Source organism: Bactrocera tryoni, chromosome 5 (genome assembly GCF_016617805.1).
Source record: "Bactrocera tryoni isolate S06 chromosome 5, CSIRO_BtryS06_freeze2, whole genome shotgun sequence".
Taxonomy (NCBI): Eukaryota; Metazoa; Arthropoda; class Insecta; order Diptera; family Tephritidae; genus Bactrocera; species Bactrocera tryoni.
In genome coordinates, this window is record NC_052503.1 from 69970966 (window position 1) to 69993707 (window position 22742).

At 37.8% G+C, this 22742-nt stretch overlaps 1 protein-coding gene across 5 annotated transcripts in view; it reads right to left on the reverse strand.

Annotated features, from left to right (window-relative positions):
* Positions 1 to 6361: 6361 nt before the first annotated feature.
* The window catches only part of LOC120778000 (reversion-inducing cysteine-rich protein with Kazal motifs), a 62815-nt gene continuing 46434 nt past the window's right edge, over positions 6362 to 22742 (reverse strand). For all 5 annotated transcript variants that reach the window (XM_040109660.1, XM_040109659.1, XM_040109661.1 and 2 more), the window contains 6 exons: positions 13820 to 13943; positions 11589 to 11806; positions 9522 to 9672; positions 8151 to 9398; positions 7771 to 8037; positions 6362 to 7713 (listed from right to left, as the gene is read on the reverse strand). In XM_040109660.1, the coding sequence (XP_039965594.1) occupies positions 6923 to 7713; positions 7771 to 8037; positions 8151 to 9398; positions 9522 to 9672; positions 11589 to 11806; positions 13820 to 13943 (2799 nt within the window). In that variant the 3' untranslated portion in view covers positions 6362 to 6922. The remainder of the gene's footprint in view (positions 7714 to 7770; positions 8038 to 8150; positions 9399 to 9521; positions 9673 to 11588; positions 11807 to 13819; positions 13944 to 22742) is intronic.

Consider the following 22742-nt stretch of genomic DNA (forward strand, 5'->3'; position numbering starts at 1 on the left):
CCGATTTATAGTGGCCTGAGATACACATTACCTTGTCGCAGTACCGAGATTCGATCCCTGTATCGACTAGCAATTGTTTTTTAACAGCAGTTCCGCTGATAAAGGCGATGGCAGACCCATTGTTAGTATTCCTGATATACATAGGTTAGGTTAGGTTAGGTTATACTGGCCGGCTATCACGCCATGCATAGACTTAGTTTTACCAGATGGAGGTTCAGTTTAGTTTGAGGTGAAGTTTTCGTTGTTGTTGTTGTTGTTGTTATTGTAGCGACAGAAATCCGGGTCCTTTCCGCTTACGTAGACCCGACTGTTGTGACAATGGTGAAGTATTCGTCATACTTTAAGAGCGACGTGTTATCTACGTTTGATAATTCGTCTAGTCCCTTGAATTCCGAAGCACCTAAAACAAGTTCTAGACATTGCTGCACACAGGTTTAGGATGTGCTCCAGCGTCTCTCTCATGCCAACTTCTCTGCGCTTTCTGCATGTATCGTCATCCGCTATACATATTTTAGACCGGCCACTAGTTGGATAAAATAAAGCGTAGGCCAAAAATGTGTTGTCAAGCGCCTACCAAAGCTTTCATTCCAATTAGATCATATCAGTAATTTTTTTCTAATAACTACCTGGATATCGAGTTTCGTTGAGAAGAAGCTGTTTACTAATATACTGGAGCTTTCATTCTTAGTATCTGAGCTGACATTTCAAAGTTTAACCGCTCTAAAACATGTCCGGTGGAAATGAGTTCCACAAACGTTCGCGAAGATCTCGATTAAACACTCAAAAAATCCTTCCAGACATTTTCGATCGAGAATTTTTTCGTGAAAAAGAGATGAACCGATATTGAAACTTAGCAGCCAAAGACAATCTAGTGAAAAACCTGAAGAATAGCCTCAAAACATACGCAGGGATCTGCCTAAAGTTCTTTCCAAACATATTCGAACGAATAATTTTCCACCTGAAAGAAGTAAACGTACGAAAGACCTTAAGTTTGTAGATATGATACTGCTCATGCAAGGTATTTCTCACCATTATATAATGTTATATTTTGCCGACTACAAGGTATCGGAAAATCTCATAAATTTGATGTTGCAAGATTCAGTAAATATAACATTTTATGGCATAATGACTTATGACATGATGACATGAAGTTGACAGTCCATGGCCGGATAAAAATCTGGTAAAAATCCTCCACGATAGTCGGGTTTACGTTACCTGTTCGAACCCAGATTCTTAAGAAGAACTGTCATTTACTTGAGGTATATTTTCTGAAGCTACAACAACAACAGAAAAATGGGGAAGTTTCAACAAATTGGAAACATGAGCTCCTACAAATGTCTGTCCTTCAAATTACATCGTGCGCATCATTTTAATGCTGATCTATGTATTATGTGTACCCCTTCAATATGCAATTTCCGATACGGGAAGCAAACTTATAAATTTTATTTGTATGTAAGTATGTATATCTCTCTATGGACTTGCTCAATACTATTTACAGTAACTTTATCAAATTGTCACTTATCACTTTTTTTAGCTAAGGGTTACTGGACTTGACTATTCCGCTGATTTCTATGTTGAAAGCAAATATAGTTATTTACTTATACATTTAGTATATAAAGACGAGCCAGCGATAACGCGGACAGCTGGCGAAAAGCCGGTGGCGGACAGACAAACAACCGCATAAACAAATACACGCAATAAACAAAAACAAACTGGAGGCGTAAGCAACAATTACGAAGAGATTTATTGAAAGGTAGTGTGAACGAAAGAGTATGTGTGAAGAGAAATCGGCTTAAAAGTAGAATGCTCGTGGCCAAAAATGTGTAGAGATATGTAGAGAGATGTTTGTAGTGAAAAAAATTATATTATACCAACGGGTGATCCAGGTGTATAGGTACTTCTTTATATAGCCTTTTTTTTTGACAGATCACGCTTGAATCGTGTGAAGCTGTCATGTTCAGCGTCAGCAACTTGGACTGACGTATGAAGCGACTTCCAGCATTTTCCGTCGAGATCTTAAACTAAAAGCATACACAATACAGCTTGTGCAAGAACTGAAGCCGCTTGGTCTTCCCAAACCAACATCGCTACTCTCTATGAGCTCTTGAAAAGCTCCAAGAAAATCAAACATTTTCGAGACAAATTGTATTCAGTGATGAGGCCCATATGTAAACAAGCAAATATGCCACATATAAAGTGGTTATGAAGAAACTCGGCGCTCGAGCAAAGCCACCTGACTTAACCGCTGTCAAAATGGACCGCATCGTGAACGCACTATTCCCCACATACGAAAGCAGGGCTGGTGATCCAGAACAAACACTAAGATCTGCGCAAATCCCCCTGTTCACCCTTGAAGAGCTGCAGCTAACCACTGGCAAGCTCAAGGTCAACAAATCACCCGGCCCGGACGGGATCCCAGCAGAAATCCTCAAAATAATGGCTGATGCAGAGCGCCCGGCAGTACTACTGAACATGTACAACGCCTGCCTTGAAACCGGAATATTCCCTGAACCATGAAAAAAGCAACGGCTGGTGCTAATCAGTAAGTGAAAAGGAGACCCCAATTCGCCATCAGCATACCGTCCACCATGCATGCTTGATACAGCCATAAAACCCAGACCCGAAGCGGCTATTAACGAAGCTGGAGGACTGTCCCCTAGACAACATGGTTTCAGACCCGGCAGATCAACAATAGCAGCCATAAAAGCGCCGTCGAAAGCGTGACGAAGACCAAGCTGAAGAGATTAAAAAGCTGCGATTTCATCCAGAAAATAAACAAATGCTTGATATGGTTTGTGGACCGGTGGAATCATTGGCCCATATTTCTTAAAAAATGATGCCGGTGAGTACGTAACCGTCAATGGCGACCGTTACCGCGCCATGATAACTGACTATTTGATGTCTGAAATTGAAACTCGTGTTCTCGGCAACATTTGGTTTTAACCAGATGGTGCCATTTCCCACACATCGCGTCATTCAATGGATTTATTATTATTATTGAGAGAACACTTCGGTGAGCAGATAATTTCACGTTTAGGGCCCGTTAGACTTTTTCCTGTTGGAATATATAAAGTTCAAAGTCTCTGCGGACAAGCTCGCTGCTATTCAGACCTTGGAGAAAACATCACGCATGTCATTCGCCAGTTACCAGTAGAAATGGTCGGACGAGTTATCGAAAATTGTACTCATCGGATGGAGCATCTGAGATATACCCCCGGCTAACATTTGCAAAAGAAAATATTAAAAAAACAAATGCCAAAGAATGTTCTTTCGAATAATAATAAAAATTCTCCATTAAACTTAAAGTTTCTGTGTTTTTTTCTTTAAAAAGTAAGAAACCTCGAAACGGATCTCCCTTTATAATAAAAACCATTATTGGCGATAATATTAATAATTATTTGTTTTATTAAACAATTATTTAAATAACAAGTGAGTATTGACAATATACATATTTGCGCAAATCGTTAGACTAGACTACGGTTAAAATAATATTTGTTTTATATGTGGTTTGAATGAACAAATACATATGTATTTATATATTATATAAATTCTAGGGTGCGTTAAAAGCGCTTATTCTTTTTTCGTTTGGCATTCTGAAAATAGGTTCTTAGGCACCTCTAGATTGGATTTGATGAGGATTGGACGTAAGGTCTATTGTGTCCTCTCCTAAGTCACAACGACTTTGCCCCAACATATTGATAAATTTTAATAATCTGCTAAATGCCTTTGAGATAAGCATCTCTAAGAATATCTCTCCATGTATCAGCTCAAAATCGCTTTTTTTTTTTCTTCAAATTTTAAGTAACTGTTTTTATAGAGCAGTAAGTTGCCTATAAAGTTATAAATTTTCCAATTTATAATGATTTTTTCTCATTGAATTACATCGGTTAGTATCTTTAAAGCGATGAGCTTTATGAAGAAAACGTGAGAGCACTTTTTGTAGAGCAAACAATTTCCTACAAAATCTATGAAACAAGTTAATTTTTCAAGTAGTTGGAAGCGAGATTTGAATTTTTCTATAATTTCTTTTCTGATGATAAGAAAAACATAGAAAACTGCAAGGCGAAGGACCTTATCGCTACAATTGAAAGCTCATAAATAGAGAAACTTTCTTAGAAAACGCTAAAAACTTATGCTTCAGAGTACCAAACAAAAATACATCCATTTTAACCCAACGTAATAAATAGTCTATGTAGTATGAAAATTATTTATTATTTGATAAATATGTATATTAAATGCTTTGGTTGCGTAGTTTTGTTAACAATTATGTTTACTTTTAAATATACATTTATATATGTACACATGTTGTATAGTGTGCTACAGCACCACGTGGGAGCAAAGCGCGACTTACTTTAAAATGCTTGAATTTAAATTTTAAAATAATATTTTCAAATACATAATATTTGAAAAAATTCTACTTGATACTAAAGATAATTAGAATATAATTACATATATTTATTATTTACAATATTTTTTATATGATAATATATATTTATATATATGGCTCTCATTTGCTCTAATATCACACATTTTACTATGACTAAGTATATTTTAATATTTATTTAATAATTACACAAATTTGGAAGAATTCTTAAATATTGTTAGCATGTGTCAATTGTATGAAAACGCCAGAAAACAATACATGATATTAATGTTATGCGATTGTACAGGATCTGGTCCACTATTAGGAGCATCAAAGACGGTTTCTAATTTGCGAATTTGAAATAACTCATTTTCATTAAGGATTCGATATTTTTCAAATCGCTAAAATCTCTGATGCGTACAACATTAATGAAAATTAAGCTTAGAAATATTGTGTAAAAATCTCAAGACCTTGGGCTATACATATGATATTTTTCGTAAAACAAATAAGACATTAAGGCACATTTTTGAAACACAAGCTTATTTGTGAAACCCTCAAGTTACAAATTATGGAAATAATTTCGTCTTTCGTAATCCAACAAGTTTGTATAATATAAATAAATGTGCTTTCTTAAATAATTGCACTGAAATAGTACAATTTCGACTTTTTTATGTAGTTTGTACGTTATTTTATATATAATATAACATATCCATTAATTTTAAGATAAAATATTAATTTTCGTTTATGTTCCTTTAATAAATGTAGTAAATACCAGTATAATTATTTTATAGATATAACTTTTATAATTGTTAAAAAAAAAATAATAATTGTTTTTCATTGCATTTTATTAAATTTTATTTAGTTATTATTTTACAGTTACAACTTTTATATTGCATTATATAAAATTATAATTTTTTTCATTGTGTTTTGTTGAAAATATTCATTTATAATTTATATTACTTCAACTTTTTTAATTATTTACTTTTTAAATTGTGTAATATTTGTTTTCATTATTGTAACGTTTAAATTATTTATTACTTTGTTTCGATACATTTTTTATTTCATTATACAGCTTTTTATTCTACACTGCAGTTTAAATTTATTATTAGATTAGGAAAAAATAATGTTTTGTTTCTATATTTTTAATTTAATTTTATTAAATTTATTTATTTTTTTTTTATTTTATAAAATTTTTTATTTAGTTATTATTTTACAATAAAAACTTGTATATTATTTTATTATTATTATTTTTTTTTTTTATTAAATAGATTAAGTTTTTTAAATATTATAATATAATATAATATTTTTTACTTAATGTCGTCTTTTTTATTCTACGCTGCACTTTAATTTCATTAATTCGTTAAAAAAACATTCTTTATATTTTTCATTTTCAATTATTTATTTCTTTAATTTTATATTTTTTATTTAGTTATTAGTTTACGTTAAAATTTTGATATAATATTTTTAAATTATTTTTTTTTTTTAAGTTATTTACTCTCTTATTTGTAGTTTTTATTTTACATTTAATGTAAGAATTATTATATTTTTATTTCATTATGTGTCTTTTTATTCTAATGTGTCATTTGATTTCCTTATTTGTTAAGAAAAATATAATTTTTTTGTATATTTTTATTTAATTTCATCAATTGTTTGATTTTGTTATATATTTTTTAATGGATTTCCTTATTTTTTTAATTTTATATTTTTTATTTGGTTGTTATTTCATAATTTTTTTTTCAAGTTGCTTAGTTTTTTGATTATAGTATCTATTTTACTTTATTTTTTTACTTGGTTTTTCAAAATTTTTTTATTTGATTATGCCTTTTTTCAAAGTGTTTTTTGATTTCATTAACTAAAGAAAGAAATACTATTTTTATTACATTTATCATTTTATTTTATTAAATTTATTCATTTTTTTTTTAATTTTTTAAAATATATATTGTTTTAGGGTTACAGTTAATTTTGTTATTTGTTTAATAAATTAATTTTGATATTAATATCATATTTCATAATTGTTTATTAATTATTATTTAAAATCTAAAAGTATAAAATTTAGACGTATGTATATTAACAGTTATGGCACAGTGACCGCGAAGATTTAATGCAAACTAGAAATTTAACAGTTATACTATATACCAACCAAAAAGTCAGTAAAAAGATTTATAGAGCATATACTATATATATGTATGTTACTATATATATGTACATACATATGTACATATGTATATGTATATAAATATATATTAAAATCGCGAGAGACAGCTTTAACAACACTTTCCGGAAATATTTTTCTAGCACAAAAGTATTTTCATAGCTACACTTCATTTTGATTTTCAGCCAAAGCACAATTTGCATATTTTTCTCCACACTAAATATATGTACATAAATAAACTAACACTAAGCTATTTACATTTTGGCTTATTATTGCGTAACACATGCGTAGAACATTAAACATTAGCTAACTACTAAATTGGCACTAAGAATTCACTCAGCAGATTTACAAAAACATTTTTTCACCTTCCACTTCACCCACAGCAAGTAACAACTTAAATGCTATAACTATAAAACGCGCCTACTCTGCAGTGTCCACACTGCCAGCGAAGCAATAATTGCCAAGCTAGGCATAAGCAGTAAGCGTGCACCACCGCCATCCGTGCTCGGTTCCACCAAATGCGAAACGATCAAACCGGAGAGTAATAAATTCGTCGTGATCTCATGCGATTGCGACTCGATCATCAGCGAGATGCGTTCGGCCTCGCGGGCGCATGCTTCGACTTGCATGCGCATCGGCGTAGTGGCGCGCGGTACGAGCGCCACAAATATGCCCACCTCCATGGTGAGAAAGCCGGTTAGCTGGCATTCGGAGAACTGCACGAGCGCATCCAATGCTTGCAACACGCTATGCAATGTTATTAGATCCTTGTTTTGAGCGCGCACCGCGTAAAGCGCGCGATCGATCTGCTTACGCGAGTAGACAACGCGAAAAGCGCCCGCGCAGATGGCGCAACAAGCGCCGGGTGGCACAATACGCCGGCAGTGGGGTGATGGCAGACGTGGACAACGCACGCTATTGCAACGCGGGCCCATATCAGCGACGAGTAGACCCACCTGACGACAACGACCGCGATAATCGATAACAATGTAATCGGCCCAAGCGGCACACTCGTGTGTATATGTAACGCCATTGATGCCGCATACCGGTCCCTGCATAGAACAGCTGCGAAAGCAGGCGCCCCAGTGCGCCAGTGTTGCATGCGCGGCAAGTAAATCGCAGGCGCTGTTATGCGTGCGTCGCTGCTTGTCGCATACCGGACGCGGTTCGGCGGACGCGCAGCCAGCGGTGAGATTGACTGTAAAGAATCGAGGTTTAGTGTCCTGAATTTGTGTTAGAGTTTGCTTTTACTCACCACACTGATACTGCAGACAGGGACGATGCATCGATGATAAGCAGATTTTTCGTTGCTCTAAGCACTGATGACCAGCTGGACAACTGTAGGCGCCTTCACGACATGGATTTAATGTGGCACAAGCGCCATACTGTATCTCATTGTCCTGCATGCCGAGACATTTGGCAATACAAGCGGAGTGATAGGTGTTACCGTTGCTGCCACAAACGGGCACAAAATGTGTCGGACAATTACAGGGTAAACTTGTGTACGATGGATCTAAATAGCCTGCGAAGGAAAAAGCAGTACAAATGTGAAAATTGTAAAAACATAGTGTATAGTAAGAAGAAAGCGCTTGAGAATCGATTTCCATGTTTGATATCTTATTACAATATACTCACTTGCTAAGCGGCACTGCTTCTTGGTGCACGTAATCTCACCGGCGAAGCAACTACACAGATTACACTCCAAGTAAAAGGACTTGCCGTGCTCATAGCTACGGCCGCCCGGCAGCAGGCAACGCGCATAACTGAAACTCGGCAAGGGTTGACAGTGTTCGATGCGTCCCTGCGCACCACAGCGACACACCTTAAAAGCACCCGTAGCAGCATCGCCAACAATCTTAGCCGGCTTTTCCGCCTGCAACACTGGTATACGCACATAAGCGCCAAATGGCACCAAATAGTTAGACGCCTCACCGAGTCTACAGCCTGGTACGCATTCATACGTGTTGCTCTCATTGCGCCGCGTTAAACAAGCAGCACTGGCGTTACATGGATGGCCTTTACAAGGCGCCGTTAAGCCATGATAACCGCCCGTTTCTTTCGGTACATCACTTTCTTCGCGATACGGACGCAACGAGACGCAGGGCACATCTTCGTTCGGCGACAGACGCGCACACACCGAGTCGGCATTGAGCGCCAAACGCATGCGCGTCCAATCCATGCACTCGCTCAAGATCTCATAGCAATCCTCCCTGCAAATATGATTGTAGTGTCGATCGCGCGTGCAGGGCTTGATTTGCAATGCACAAGCGATGGCCTTCCACTGTTCGGGTGCACAACGTGTCATATTCTTAATAGGCAACTCCAAGCCATCCAAGATGACAGAGCCATTTTGCTGCCACATTTTCAGATCCGAACGGGCAGCCAAATCCGCATCGGCATTACAACTGCGAAACAACTCTGTGGGACGATTATTGAAATTGGTACAAAAACTTAGACCATCACAACCCAATTCACAGGGTTCATCCACTTCGTCCATGCACTGCCGTAGCTTCAATTCGTTGTGGTCCAGCAAACATGACTCCTCGAAGAACGCGCGCGTTGCGGTCCAATCATTCGAATAAGTCTGCATACAGAGACGTCGACATTTCGGAAATTTCGCCTTCTCACAGCAATGCAATTTGGCCGAGTCAATGCCAATCTGATTGATCTGTGAGAGTTCGTTGGTGCTCTTCGTAGCCGGCACGAATATAGTGCGCTCCGCTGTCAAAAAGCACTGCCATAACGGTATATGTGGCAGCAGTATGCCACAACCACTAACCTCCAACTCGCCGATGATGATATCAATGCTCTCGGTGCTATTCAAGACCGAACGGCAGGCGCTACGACAGCTATCCACTTTGGAGAACTCACAGCAAGGTAGGTCTGTACAGTAAAGGGGGAAAAAATTTATTTATTTATTAATAGTCGCACACAAATTAGTGTAGGGTCGCATTTTTCAATTAACCCTGTCAGCGGCGCAAGTGCATTGAAGTCGACTCAACTTACATTTGTGGGAGTTTGTCACCGGCGTCATGCCTGTTATGTTGTTTATACATTGTAGCACCTCAGCATCGCGTTTCTCGTGGCACAGCTCGTGCAAGCGATGGTGCTTGTTGCGTCGGTATGTCTTCTGCGATTCAAAGACGTCGCGGCAGGCCTACAATAACAAAATTTGAAAGATTTTAATTGCATGCGCGCCTTTGACAGTGGAGTCATAGAGGTTAGGTTGAACATTGCATTCGCTCGCGGCTACCAAACCAGTCGGTCAAGTCAAGTAAATCAATTAATATCTCCTTTTGTATATGTTGTGGAGTCTAAAAGCCCACAAGGTGTAAATATAAATATATATGTATATATACAAATATATGCACTGTAGAGATATCATTAATGCTTCATAGGAGGATCAAGGATATTTATGGTGCAAGGTTGACAATTCTTGACATTAGATAAAACCAAGACGGATCCAACAGACAAGGTAGACGCGTCAGTGCAAGGAAATCAGAGTGTTCAAAGTATTTAAGTCGGTTGGGAATTATGAGTTTTACGCACTTAACGTCTGTGAACCAAAGCTTTCCGACTACCAGGATGTCATAAAACGTAGTATTACTAGCGATGAGTCTTGGATCTATGCTTACGACCCGGAAACAGACGACCAATGGACCGAATATCGTGGGAAAGGTGAACCGAAGCCGAAAAAAACACCTCAACGCAGGTGAATCAAAGTTATACTGATAGACGCGTTAGTGCAAGGAAAATAGAGAGCTAGGTGCTTTTAAGTTGGTTTATAGTTATGAATTTATGGACTTAGTCTAAGAAAAAATTGGCAAATTTGCATCTTTTGATGAGTTTTCTAGTTTATTTTTGGGAAATTTTATAAATTAATTTGCAGCTCCGCGATCCTCTGTAAGGATTGTAAATCATGATTTGAAAAAAATTTCCAGACTACTAGACAACTAGGGAAGGAGAATTTTACCTCATTTTATACCGAAGGATCCAAAATGGACTGCGGAGAAGTGACGGGGGTATACTCCAAGGATATTGGCATCTCTCACTCTCTAAGCTTCCTGCAAGCGGCATTTCTGGCCTTGTTGTCGCCAAATATTAATTAGAAAGGGTTTAAGCTCACTGTTAGCTTAACTTTGCTTAGCATTAATTTGGATTTCCGGTCATAGGATCACAAAGGCGACGAAAACGCAGTCGAGATCCCCAAGTCTAAGCGAATTCGAGGCAGATATAATACTATGACCGCTGGGGGCCATTAAAAGGGAACTTTATCCAAATTAGAACAAATAGCACAGAACAGAAAAAAATCTATAAATAAACGCCTTCGATGTCAAAAAAGGCAATGTTTTCACTTTGAATTTGCTCATTCTTCCGGTCTTCAATAGCGACCTCTTCCCGGCCCTCCAAAAAGGATTGGTGCCACCGCAACACACCACTTTATGCTAAAGCAACATTTGGGTAAGCCTGTTTGATCATATCAAACGTCTCTGTCGCTGATTTACCGAGTTTCACACAGAATTTAATCGCGTACCTCTGCTCTAACGAACGCTGCATTTTCGGCTTGCACCACTCACAGAAACACGTGTTTGTCCTGACTCTCTAGGTGCTCGGAGACAACTGACCAGACGCACGTTCGTTAGCTCGGAACACCCGCTGACGAATCCAGCCGGTGCGCGCACGCTCCGAAGTAGAGTCGCGGCGTAAAAAAATCAGTCCTATTACTTTCCGAACAAACCCTGTACGTATAACCCTGAAGAGGAAATGAAGCAGATTATGAAAATGTGAGAAAATTATGAAATCCTGAGAAAGTTCAAGAAAGATGGTCCGAACAAACAAAAACAATTTTTCCTTATTTTCCATATTATAGATTAAATATTGTCTACTTAACCCTCTCTAAGGTACCTCAGATGTTTTCTTCCCTACTGTTTGTGACTTTGTGTACCAAAATCTTAATAATCATCCAACATTCTCGCACCTTTCTCAAACCTAAAACTTAATTATCTTTCCAAGTGCTTAATATTCCACTCATACTCATTGTACTCCCCATAATCTTCGCTCGCACACACCCACCTGTAAGCACTCCGATGTGCGCGCCGTACTGCAGCAGCGATCGCCGGTCTCCTGATGTTCAAAACAAGCGAACATGTGTTGCTCATCACTTTTGCGGCACGCGCTGATTAGTTGTGGTTCCGTCGTGGACTCTGATGTGGCGCAGGCATTGCGGCAGCGCGGTGACAAGCCCAAGGCACAACAACGTCGACCCGACCACTCAGCGCCACGTGCAACGGCTGAAAATATGAAAACAAAAAACAAAACAGCAAATAAAATAAAGTGATGCAACCGCAAGATAATAAAAATACAGCTTAGTAATACTTAGGCACACATGCTACAAACATATGCATTAATTAAGAACTAAGCAAGTTTATTGAAGTGGAAAATGTGTGGCGAGATTGCGTTTAATTAGTTTCAGTTGAGACAGATGTCTTCTGTGCTTTAAAATCTAAATATTTTTTTGCAATTTTTATTTTCTTTACAATGTATATACTTTTATATTTTCAAATAAATTTTCGTCATAATTTTTTTCAAAACTTGCTTAAACATTTGCGGACAAAAACAGAGAGAGGCCGTGAGTATGAAGAATTTGACAAGCTGGCCGACAGGGATAGTTTTCGAAAATTATACGAAAAGATGCGGCGACTAACAGAAGGTTTCAAGACCGGAGCATATTCTTGCAGAACCCACGGTGATGATCTAGTGACTGATGCCTAGAGCATACTACAATTATGGAGGGAACACTTCTCCAGCCTGCTGAATGGCAGTCAAACCATAACGCCAGGAGAAGACGAAACCGATTCCCCAATCGATGAAAATGGAGCAGATGTTCCATTGCCCGGCCCTGAAGAATTTCGACTGAAGAGCAACAAAGCAGCGGGATCGTCCTGGGGATCGGCTACGGGCGGAGGTCCTGGAGTCGGTGCGGAAAGTTTCTCCAAAACGGCTGGACCGCTTTTCAAACGATGCACGTGAATACATTCTGATAGAAGGAATAACATTTTGTCAATAATTAAGCCACTCTATCGAAGAGAGCAAAAAAGGGCATCAATTGCCTTATACAAGCTATAGTGGAGCCATTGGCAAAAGGTGGAGTCCCTCACCGAAAGTAGTCGTCTGGCTCTACGACACCATAGTTAAACCCATTATGTTCTATGGACTCTTTATGTGCTGGAGGGGTCTAGAAAAGACCACACTTGCAAAGAAACTCGAGAGCGTTCGATGGGCGGCGGTCATTCAGCATGTGTGGTGCACTGAGGTTCACTCCAACCGTGGCACTTGCCCATATACCGGCATGGGTGTAGAGGCTTTAGATTTCCTGACTATTGCAGTGTTTTTCAAGCCGAGGATGCAGCCATTACGGTAAAATTAGATTTACTGTTCTGAAGTGGAGCCTTTTTAAGAGAAGTGATCAACCACTCAGATAGCAGGGCGGCGATACTTGCCGTGAACTCACTAACAATGCGTTCTGGGATGGTCAAGGAGTGCCTAACCTCACTATCAACAGTATCGAGTGTCTTTGTGATAAGACTGGTATGGGTGCCAGGCCATAGAGGAATCGCAGGAAATTGTAAAGCTAATGAGCTAGTAATGAAAGGCGCCGCTATCGGTAGTATGAGAGATGGTAGTATAAGAGTATGGGTGAGTGGTGGAAACAAGTCAATACTTCCTGTGAGGCTTAAACACTTGGGAGTGCATACCTTCAGACATCCCGCCAGTTCGGTGGAGGAAATTAAACGTCTGTGCAAATTTGTATTGGCTATTAAGCGTTTTCCAAATTTATAAGTTCGAACACAGGAGTTATTCTTTCCTATGGCTTCACAAAGGACTACATATAGCAGACCACTTGCGATCTCTCTAGATCAGCCATCTAACCTAACCTAAGCCACTCTAAAGTTTCACAAAAAGTTCTCGTACTACTAACTCTTCAGATTTTATCAAATTAATTAGTTTACTGGAGAATTATACTAAGTTAATAGCCTGGGTGATCTCGAGGTACAAAGGCTCTTCGAAAGAAAAACCTGTCAGCAACGTAAATACGTATTCTTGTAAAATGTTTCTCTATTGGAAAGTTGAAAAGCAGATTAAAGAAAGGAGATGCGTCTCCTCTTATCCATGACCATCAAGGTCATTGCAATATTGCATCGCCTGTTTATCACATTCATAGATTTTTTTTATAAATACGAGTGTAAATCGCTCACATACTCTCTTTTGCCGATCACTGCTACAAATACACAAACACAACTTACCTTCTAATGTAAGATTCATACAACTCCAAAAGCTGGTTTGCATTGAGGGACAATATTTCTTCAATTCCAAGCGCAGACTACGGCCATTCGCATTGTCTGATGAGGCTAATTGCACCAAGGAAAGCTGCAAGTAAAAAACACAAAATAATACGTAAATATATTTGTAGTTTGTAGATTAAATTGCTTTTCTCTAAAATTCAATTTTAATAAATTCACACATGTGACAGGCGCCAAAGCCATGCGTACGAGCCTACACACGAAAATGTGCAATAAAATATACTCAAACGAACATATACTACCATACGTACATACATATCTACATACGAGTATATATATGTATATATATGTATATACAAAAATTTAGGCGGAAATTGATTAATGTTCACCGTTAGGCAAGTAAAGTGGAGCATTGGCGAAAAGCGAAATAACGGCGTTGAGATAAACCTTGTCAAATCGTGATACTTTGCCGCATAATTTATTGCTACCGATAGTAATTCAAGCGCATGCGTCTCAGCTGACCACTGCCGCAATAACAATAATGAAACTTGCGCCATGTGAGCTTAAGTGAGTTCAAGAAAAAAATACTAAGGATTTTTTAACGCTCAGAGTACTGAGAGCTTTTGTAACTTGTTTTGTTCTTTAAATGAATAACGAGTTGACTGAAGCTTGAGTTTTGGTAGCATTAATCACTCAAAGCAAATAAGAGAATTTATTCTTCCCCAAACTTGTTTAAATCGAGTATCCAAGTTCCAAGAAGATCCGAGGTTTTCGACCCAAATTTTGTTCAGCGATGAGGCAAATTTCTTGATCAATGGTTATGTAAACAAGTAAAATTGCCTTATTTGGGATGAAGAGCAACCCAAAGAGAGCTGCCACTTCATCCAGAAAAAAAAACAATGGTTTGATGTGGTTTGTGCGAATGAAATAAACATTCCCCATTCAATTTTAAGTTTCTGTGTTTTTTTTCTTAGTAGAGACCCTCGAAATGGATAACACTTTATTGCTAAAAATCAACCCCATTCATATATTTACAATGTGTTTTGAGCTTAACACAAAATTATTAAGTCGATTGATATCAATTCCGGCCACTTCGCTATGTTCTCCAAAAAAGTGTCTATCAAGATATGTCAATCTCACTTTGGCAAAAGCCGGACAAAAGCGAATAAAGTGACAATATGACTCCACAGCGCCTTATTCCATACAGCATTGACAGAGAGTGGTCGAGAAACTATATAGTCGTGTGTACCTATTGGTCAGTGTTCAATCAGAACCCGTACAATAGCGGACGTCTTACGGCGCACTTTGGCCCAATCGTACAAGCTCACTGGAGCTCCATAGGTCCATCGCTCGCTTGTAATCGGATGAAATTAGAGGAAGGGTGCCCTCCACCTATACAAGTCTAATATGGAAAAGCCTTGAAGCTGTTGCTAATGAAGTCATGAACTCTTTAAAAAGTTTTGAGCGCAGACTCAGAAAGCTCAAAGCCAGTATAACTGCGCGACTAATAGAGTGAGTGCGAACTTCTCTAAAGTAGCTGCTCTTCGGAGCAGTATACATATCTAGTAGTCTGAAAATAGAATTCATTTCCATATACAGTTTAAAAATGGAAGAAATCGGATAATAACCACGCCCCCCTCCCATACAAAGACTGTTTTGAAAATCACTAAAAGTGCGTTAACCGACTAACAAAAAACGTCAGAAACACTAATTTTTACGGAAGAAATGGCAGAAGGAAGCTGCACCCGGGCTTAAAAATTGAAAATGGGCGTGGCGTCGCCCACTTATGGACCAAAAACCATATCTCAGGAACTACTAGACCGATTTCGTAAAGAAATTCGGTATATAATATTTTCTTAACACCCTGATACCGACATGTACGAAATATGGGTGAAATCGGTTCACAACCACGCCTTCTTCCAATATAACGCTATTTTGAATTCCATCTGATGCCTTCTCTGTATGACATACATACATATATACATTAGGAACCAATGATGATAGCGGAATAAAACTTTACACAAATACGGTATTTGAAAAATATGTAAATGACGGATAATGAAATCTCGATTATCACTTTATCATGCGAGAGTATAAAATGTTCGGTGACACCCGAACTTAGCCCTTCCTTACTTGTTCAAGTAATATTTGGTTCCAATTGTTCAGGTGGCAGGGACATCTTGTCCACCTTGGTCGGGTTCTACCTGCCTTTAGTTTTAACCACAGACACCATGAACCTCCCAAGGCTCAAGCCAATGAGCAGATTGGAGCGAACTCCAAGGCTAATTGGTTCTCGTGTTACCAGATTTATGCCTCCGGTCTGACCTTGTAGCTTTTGCTACTACCATTAAACACCATAAATATAATAAATACAGACATTTGTCGCTTGAACTCCAAATGTCTTTTCGTTACAAGAAATCTCATTCAAAGTCTGGAATATTAGTTCCAGCTGAGTATTATAGCACTATTATATATATATCGATTTTAGTCGCCTCTTATGACAGACATATCTTACCGCGGGCAAATTCTAACCCCTGTTCGCCATGGATACCATTCCCAGACAGTCAGCTAGTATAATAGCCCAGGACTGCCTTGCTTTACCAAAATTCGTATTATCTATCCTCGATAATACCCTTGAAAACGTTCTAAGCTATCAGCTTCTATTTGAAAGGTTTGAAAGTGGTGATAGCACAAATCCTTAGAGTAGAATATTGAAACCACATTCTGCTTGTAGTAAACCTCGATGCTCTAGTTGAAACCATTTTAACATTAATTGACTATATTAGAAATATATATCAACTTGAAGGCGAACACAGTGCACATTCGCTGTCTGACAAGTCGTTGAGCGATAATTCGAATTCATTCAAATATTTTATAAAACTAAGTACATAATTTTATTGCTGAAAATATTTGTATACTAATACTCGTTTATAGAAAAAACGCTTGTCAGCCGCTTATTTATCTGCTCATTACACGGAGTTCGACCGAGAAGCAAGCCGCTGCAATGGTGGCTTTTTGACGTAAGTCATAAATAAAATAGCTAATCGATTTCCATGCCGTATGTATGTAATATATGGAGGTTTTTGTTTTTAGTTGTGTATTTTATGTTCATATATTAATTACCAGCCTTAACTGGGGCACCTCAAACTGGAGCTTAGAGTTCACCTCAAAGTGTGTGCCACCTGCAGCCGTTCCGATTGCTTATGGCTTGGCCAATACTTATATATAATAACAACACTTTGTGACTTGGTAATAATTTATAAATTTATTTAAAATAATTTTATTTATTTTACTTTCTTGCTGAGCTGGCCGACAAGCCAAACGGCATTCAAGCAAGCCAATTCCGGTAGTTGCGGCGGGACTATTGGCAGATATTTGCGTGCACTGCAGTTAAGATTTAAATAAAAACTTATTTTTAGTGCTCGGTTTATGCATAATAAATAATAAAAATAATAAAAAATGCATTATTCAACGGCATTAGTCGCTAGAGCACTCCATATATGGACAAGCTATGCCAACTTGAACTACGAAAAATTTGCGGAAAAAATTACAAAAAAGCAGTTTTTTGGAAATAGTTTGAATATATTTTCATTGGAAGTCTCATTTGATGTTATTGTTGTAATGAAAAAGTAAAAAACGTAATACAACTTGACATCTCTTCGGCTTGAATAATCACTAAATGAGTTTATGTAAGATTTTTTCAAGAGCCGTGTACAGATCTCCTTCTCACTTCAACAAATTTTGAAAATACCGCTATATGTAGAATCGTTTTAGAGACTGCTGACGAACTGCGGACAACAATCGGGCATCGCTTCGTTTTCAAGGAACTTACTGTCGGAACTAAAAATACTCATATCGTCGAGTTTTTGAAGGATGAGCTTGATAAGGCACTTGACAGCAAGAAGATTCGTAGGCTTTCCTAGAAATCTTATCGATTCGATTTAGACTTTACGTAGACTTCGAGCTAAATTTATTTCCGTCCCACAGATGCTTTGGATGCTTTCCTCATAAAAAGGGGTAGAAGTATATCTCTGTTACTAAGAAGACACAGAAGTTTATTTCTACTCAGCGCATGTCTTATACCTGCATTCTATTAATTCTGCCTTGTCTGGTTTTTGATTTGGCCTGACACAGCCGATAAAAGCCCGCAAACCACGATCTTCTCGCAAAATCTTCCATAAAGTGGATAGATACAGCTCCAAATGTGGCGCGCGATGGCAAATGGACTTATTGGGGTCTTCTTCGATTCTTTGCTACAAATCAGCAGTAGTGTCTTCGGTGCGCTCCATGGTACCTCGAACTAAAAACAGTGCTGGACGATTATGTCGGTCGAATAGTAGTAATTTACGACCCTTAAAGGACTATGTTGGGGTTAGTCCCACAGGTTATTGCATTTTTACAAATTTTCTGAGAGGATTTTTAAAGTGAGTTCTTCTTTTCATTTTTAGACATCCCTTGATTCAGAGTAGAAACCATACGATATATCTTGCTAACGCTTTCAACTTTGACACATGGGCGTAAGACATGTAGTAACTTGTACTATCGTTCGGCTTATGCGTTCAGCGGTTCGAAATTTTAATCTGCATCGGTCGCCAAAGATGTAAAGAGCTTCATACGTATAGTAGAAGGTAAATGTAAGCCAGTATTTATACGAAAATTATATATTCGTTCCACTGATTAATATGCCATATATACTTCCTTTTCAGAAAAAGTCATCCGATCGACTCATTCGAAGTTCAAACTTCGATAGTTTACAATGCTTTGAGGTCTTTCTAACAATCTATTATCCAACCTATATGTTTTTAATAACTCTCTAAACTCAGCTTAAATATGGATAGTCATTTTTCTTAACCTTATAAAAGTTGGAAATAATTTAATCCAGAAAAATCTTCCTCTTTAATACGTGCTCTTTCACTCTCACCCGCTCTGAGCAACGTATGCGCGAATTGAGGTAATCAATACGTGTACAAGGCCGAATACACTCAAGTCTGTTCAAGCAAAACTGCAGTTACAAGGGGAGTCAATACTCTATCGATAACCCCCGTGGCGATTTTGTTTGCTGATAATAAGAATATTCAAAACTATTAACAGTAGTACGCACTGAACTGAGATTTGCACAGTCGCAGAGGATTTGACAACGTAGACCTTAACAACTCAGTCGTCAGAGCAGCCTTTTCAAGTCCAGAAAAAGTAGCTAAAGAGTTTGGTTTTGTGATGAACGACGGCAAGACAAAGTACCTAGAGATCACATTAAAGATTACTCGCGTCTCGAGAATTACGTCACTGTTGGCAGCTATAATTTGAAAAAGTTAGGGTCCTTTCTATATCTGTATCTATTATAATCTAAGCCTGGAGATCAAGTACAGTACAACTCCTGCCAAGAGGTGCTACTTTGGAATCAGTTGGCAATGGAGAAGCAGACGAACTCGACGAACAAAAATTATGCTCTAAAAGTATCTTATTATTGCCGTCCTATTATACGCCGCAGAAAAATAGACGATGACGATCCGAGTAAGAACATTCGACAGTACTGTACTTCGCAAGACCTATGGAGCAGTGCGCGTGAGCGATGAGTATCGTTGGAGATGGAACCACGAACTGTATGAGCTACATGGATATTAAGCGTATAAAAATACAACGAATGCGATGATTAAGCCATGTTGTTCGCATGGTAGACCATGCTCCACCAAAAAGCTCCTTTGACTCGAGACCCATGGGTGAACAAAAGAAGCAAGGATGACCACGGGTCCAATGGAAGGACTAAATGCATAGCGACCTTGGATGTGCAACTGGTGGGACCTCGCAAAGGGTAGAAACAACTGACAAAGTTTCGTGTGCTCGACCCAGAACGCCCCACGATTGTAGTGTCAAAGAAGAAGAAATGCATAAAAGTGAAACAGTTAGTAAGGCTAAAACTTATAAACACCATTTTAGTTCTTTTACTTATTTATGGAAACCAAAATCACTTATAATTCTCTCCGCGTGCGATTTCGAAATTTCGTTGTATTCGCTATAATCTATTTCAATTATGGACATTTAACCAGACGCTTGTAAAAACACCAATTTTAATCGTTTCTCCAGCAAAATAAAGAACACAGCCAACCGGAAACGCCTGCGACACACGTCTGCGCCAAAGAGTCACGTCTCGACGAAGAAATTATGAGAACTATAAAATATACATACATTGGTACATAGGGATAACAGTTATGACAATAAAATCGGCAGACAATAGTTTATTTGATGAATTTCAAGCGAATTAAAAATAATAACAAAATTATTGGAAAAAATATTAAAAAATATATATATTTATATACAAATAATTGTGCCTTCTCGCATATTAAGTACTCTGCTTCGTTAAGAATATGAAAAATATGCAACAGATATATTAAATAGCTATAAATGTACACATTTTGACAGCTCCCATCGGAATGTGTTTGCGTATGGGTGAATTGAAGGCACATCAATATAATGTGCATAAGAGTTGCCACATAAAATATTCTTTGGTCAGAAATTTCAATGAAAATTTAATATGTGTGTTTCCAAAAATATTTTCAAGCAAACAGAGGCTTGGGTGAAGTTTTCAAAAAAAAGTATTCCTATATATTAAAGCGCATATACTCAAGCCACGCTTTATAGAAGAAAGTTTCTGTTCCTGTTCAGTTTCTGTTCCTGTTTTATATTTTTCGAAGTATATTGTCATTATATTAATTATCAGGTGAGCAATTAAGTTCAAGCTGTTTTTTATCAATAGACGGCTCCAACAGTTAGTGGTGATCGATTTTAATATATCCAAAATGTGATAAACTCAATCTAGACATTTGAAAAAGAAGCTGCGTTTCCACTTTAGTGACTTTGTTTATGTGTCATATACTTTTGATTGCGAGAATATGTCTGATTTTTTGCCAAATAATCATCATTTGAGAGAAGTGTTGATTTTCTTCCTTCAGCGAAAGAAATCGACGACTGGAATTCCAAAAAACTTACGGAGATTCTGCCGCAAGTGTATCAACATGCAGTGATTAGCTTCGCTTCAAAGACGGCGATTTCGATATTAAGGATCGTCTGCGTAAAGGAAGGACCCTTCAAAGATGGTGAAATGGAGACATTGCTCGATGAGGATCTGTGTCCAACGCAAGAAGAGCTTGCTTCAGCATTGACAGTAACCCACCAAGACATACAAAAGCGACTACATGCTCTGGGAATGATTCAGAAACAAAGAACTTGGATTCCTTGTGATTTGAAGAGCGCAGATGCACGAAGAAGTGGCCATTAACGCTTACCTAGAAACATTTAAATGGGAAGTCCTACCCCACCTTCCATATTCCCAATATATTGCATCATCCGATTCTTATTTGTTCCGTTCGATGGTACATGGTACGGCTCAGCATCAATTCCACTCACAAGACGACATCGAAAAATGGTTTTATTCTTGGATAGCATCCTTAAAATGAAGGGTTTTAACGTAATGGTATAGATGATAATGCTAAAAGTCACCAAACCACAAACATCATGAAAAAATACCATTTTTTTCTAAAGTCCGACCAAGCTGGCAACCCCGCTATCACGACATCCAATATATAATATTTTAATATCTACGTCGGAGTGAATACCTTGGTTCATTTAATGTAGGCAAGTACTTTATTCTAATTATACATGCAAGACACGCTTATTTGTTGTACAAATAACAGACAAACAAATGAAGAACCAATCCAAAAATTAGCCACAACAAATGCTGACGTCGTGTGGACAAAAACATTTTATGATTAAGTAGCCAGCCAACTACTGAATTATCTTCCAACTCTCGCTAGAAGGAGAGGTCAATGAGTGGCTGACGGAAATGCAGAATTCCAAGAAGTTACAACGGGTTATGCATTTCAAATACAACACGTCTGCTTAAAGGAATTTTAGGAAGAGGTGTTACAGAATATGAAAACACGCATGTTTGTTTTTAATTAATTTCTTTACTAAATAGCAAGCAAATATAAAAGAAATTTATACTTAAAAAGGTTTGATTTAGGATTTCGGCATGCGCCACCAAACAAATCGCTAGATGTCGCTGTGATCGAAAAATTTATAAATTTGGCATATGTGACTCAATTGATAAATTTTTCCGAATATTTTTAACAGAAAAGCAATCTTTATAGACAGTTAGGTCTAAATTTGTCAGCTTTTTAGAGCTCTGAGCTAGTTACATTTGGAGTTTTACAATCCTTTTATAAGCAAAATACGCTCAAATATTTAAAAAAAAATATAGATCTCTTACAAGATAGAAAGCTTTAATATGAAAAAATTAAGGGAAAACCCATGATGGACCGTTGTCAGCAACATCTCGAACAGAAAACTATTAAAACAGATACAACGACTTGCAGTTCTCACCATAACCAAAGCGTTAAGAACGAACCCAACTGATGTCCAAGAAAGGTTACTTAAGCTTTCTACTAATCGACATTACAGCATTACATTACGGAAAGCTTTTCAGCAAAATCAGCAGTAAGATTGGCGACATTAGATTAATTCTCCACAAAGAGCTTCGGGCATAGCTCAATCTGGAGTTTATGGAGCACATACCCTCGCACTCTCTTTGGGAGAGAAGGTTTCAAGTCACACTAAAAAATGCTGCTAGGACAGCAGTATGCAACTCGCCAGCAGAACTTTTAATAAATATACAGAAGGCTCAAAATGGCTAAGAGACTGGGAATCGGAATTTATTGCTCAGAGCTTTATCTCAGACGATCCTTCAACCTTCGAGAATTCTGCAGCATCTTCCAGGGGAAAGTCTTTCTGGTCAGGAAAGCGGCTGAGATTACCAAAAACGCAGGAAAAAAATAAAGAAGATCAAGCCAAGACGGCTAGACGTCTAGCTACCCAAGGCAATGCGCAACTCTCTAAAAACGATAAATAATGAAATTTCCGTAAGAGCTGACAG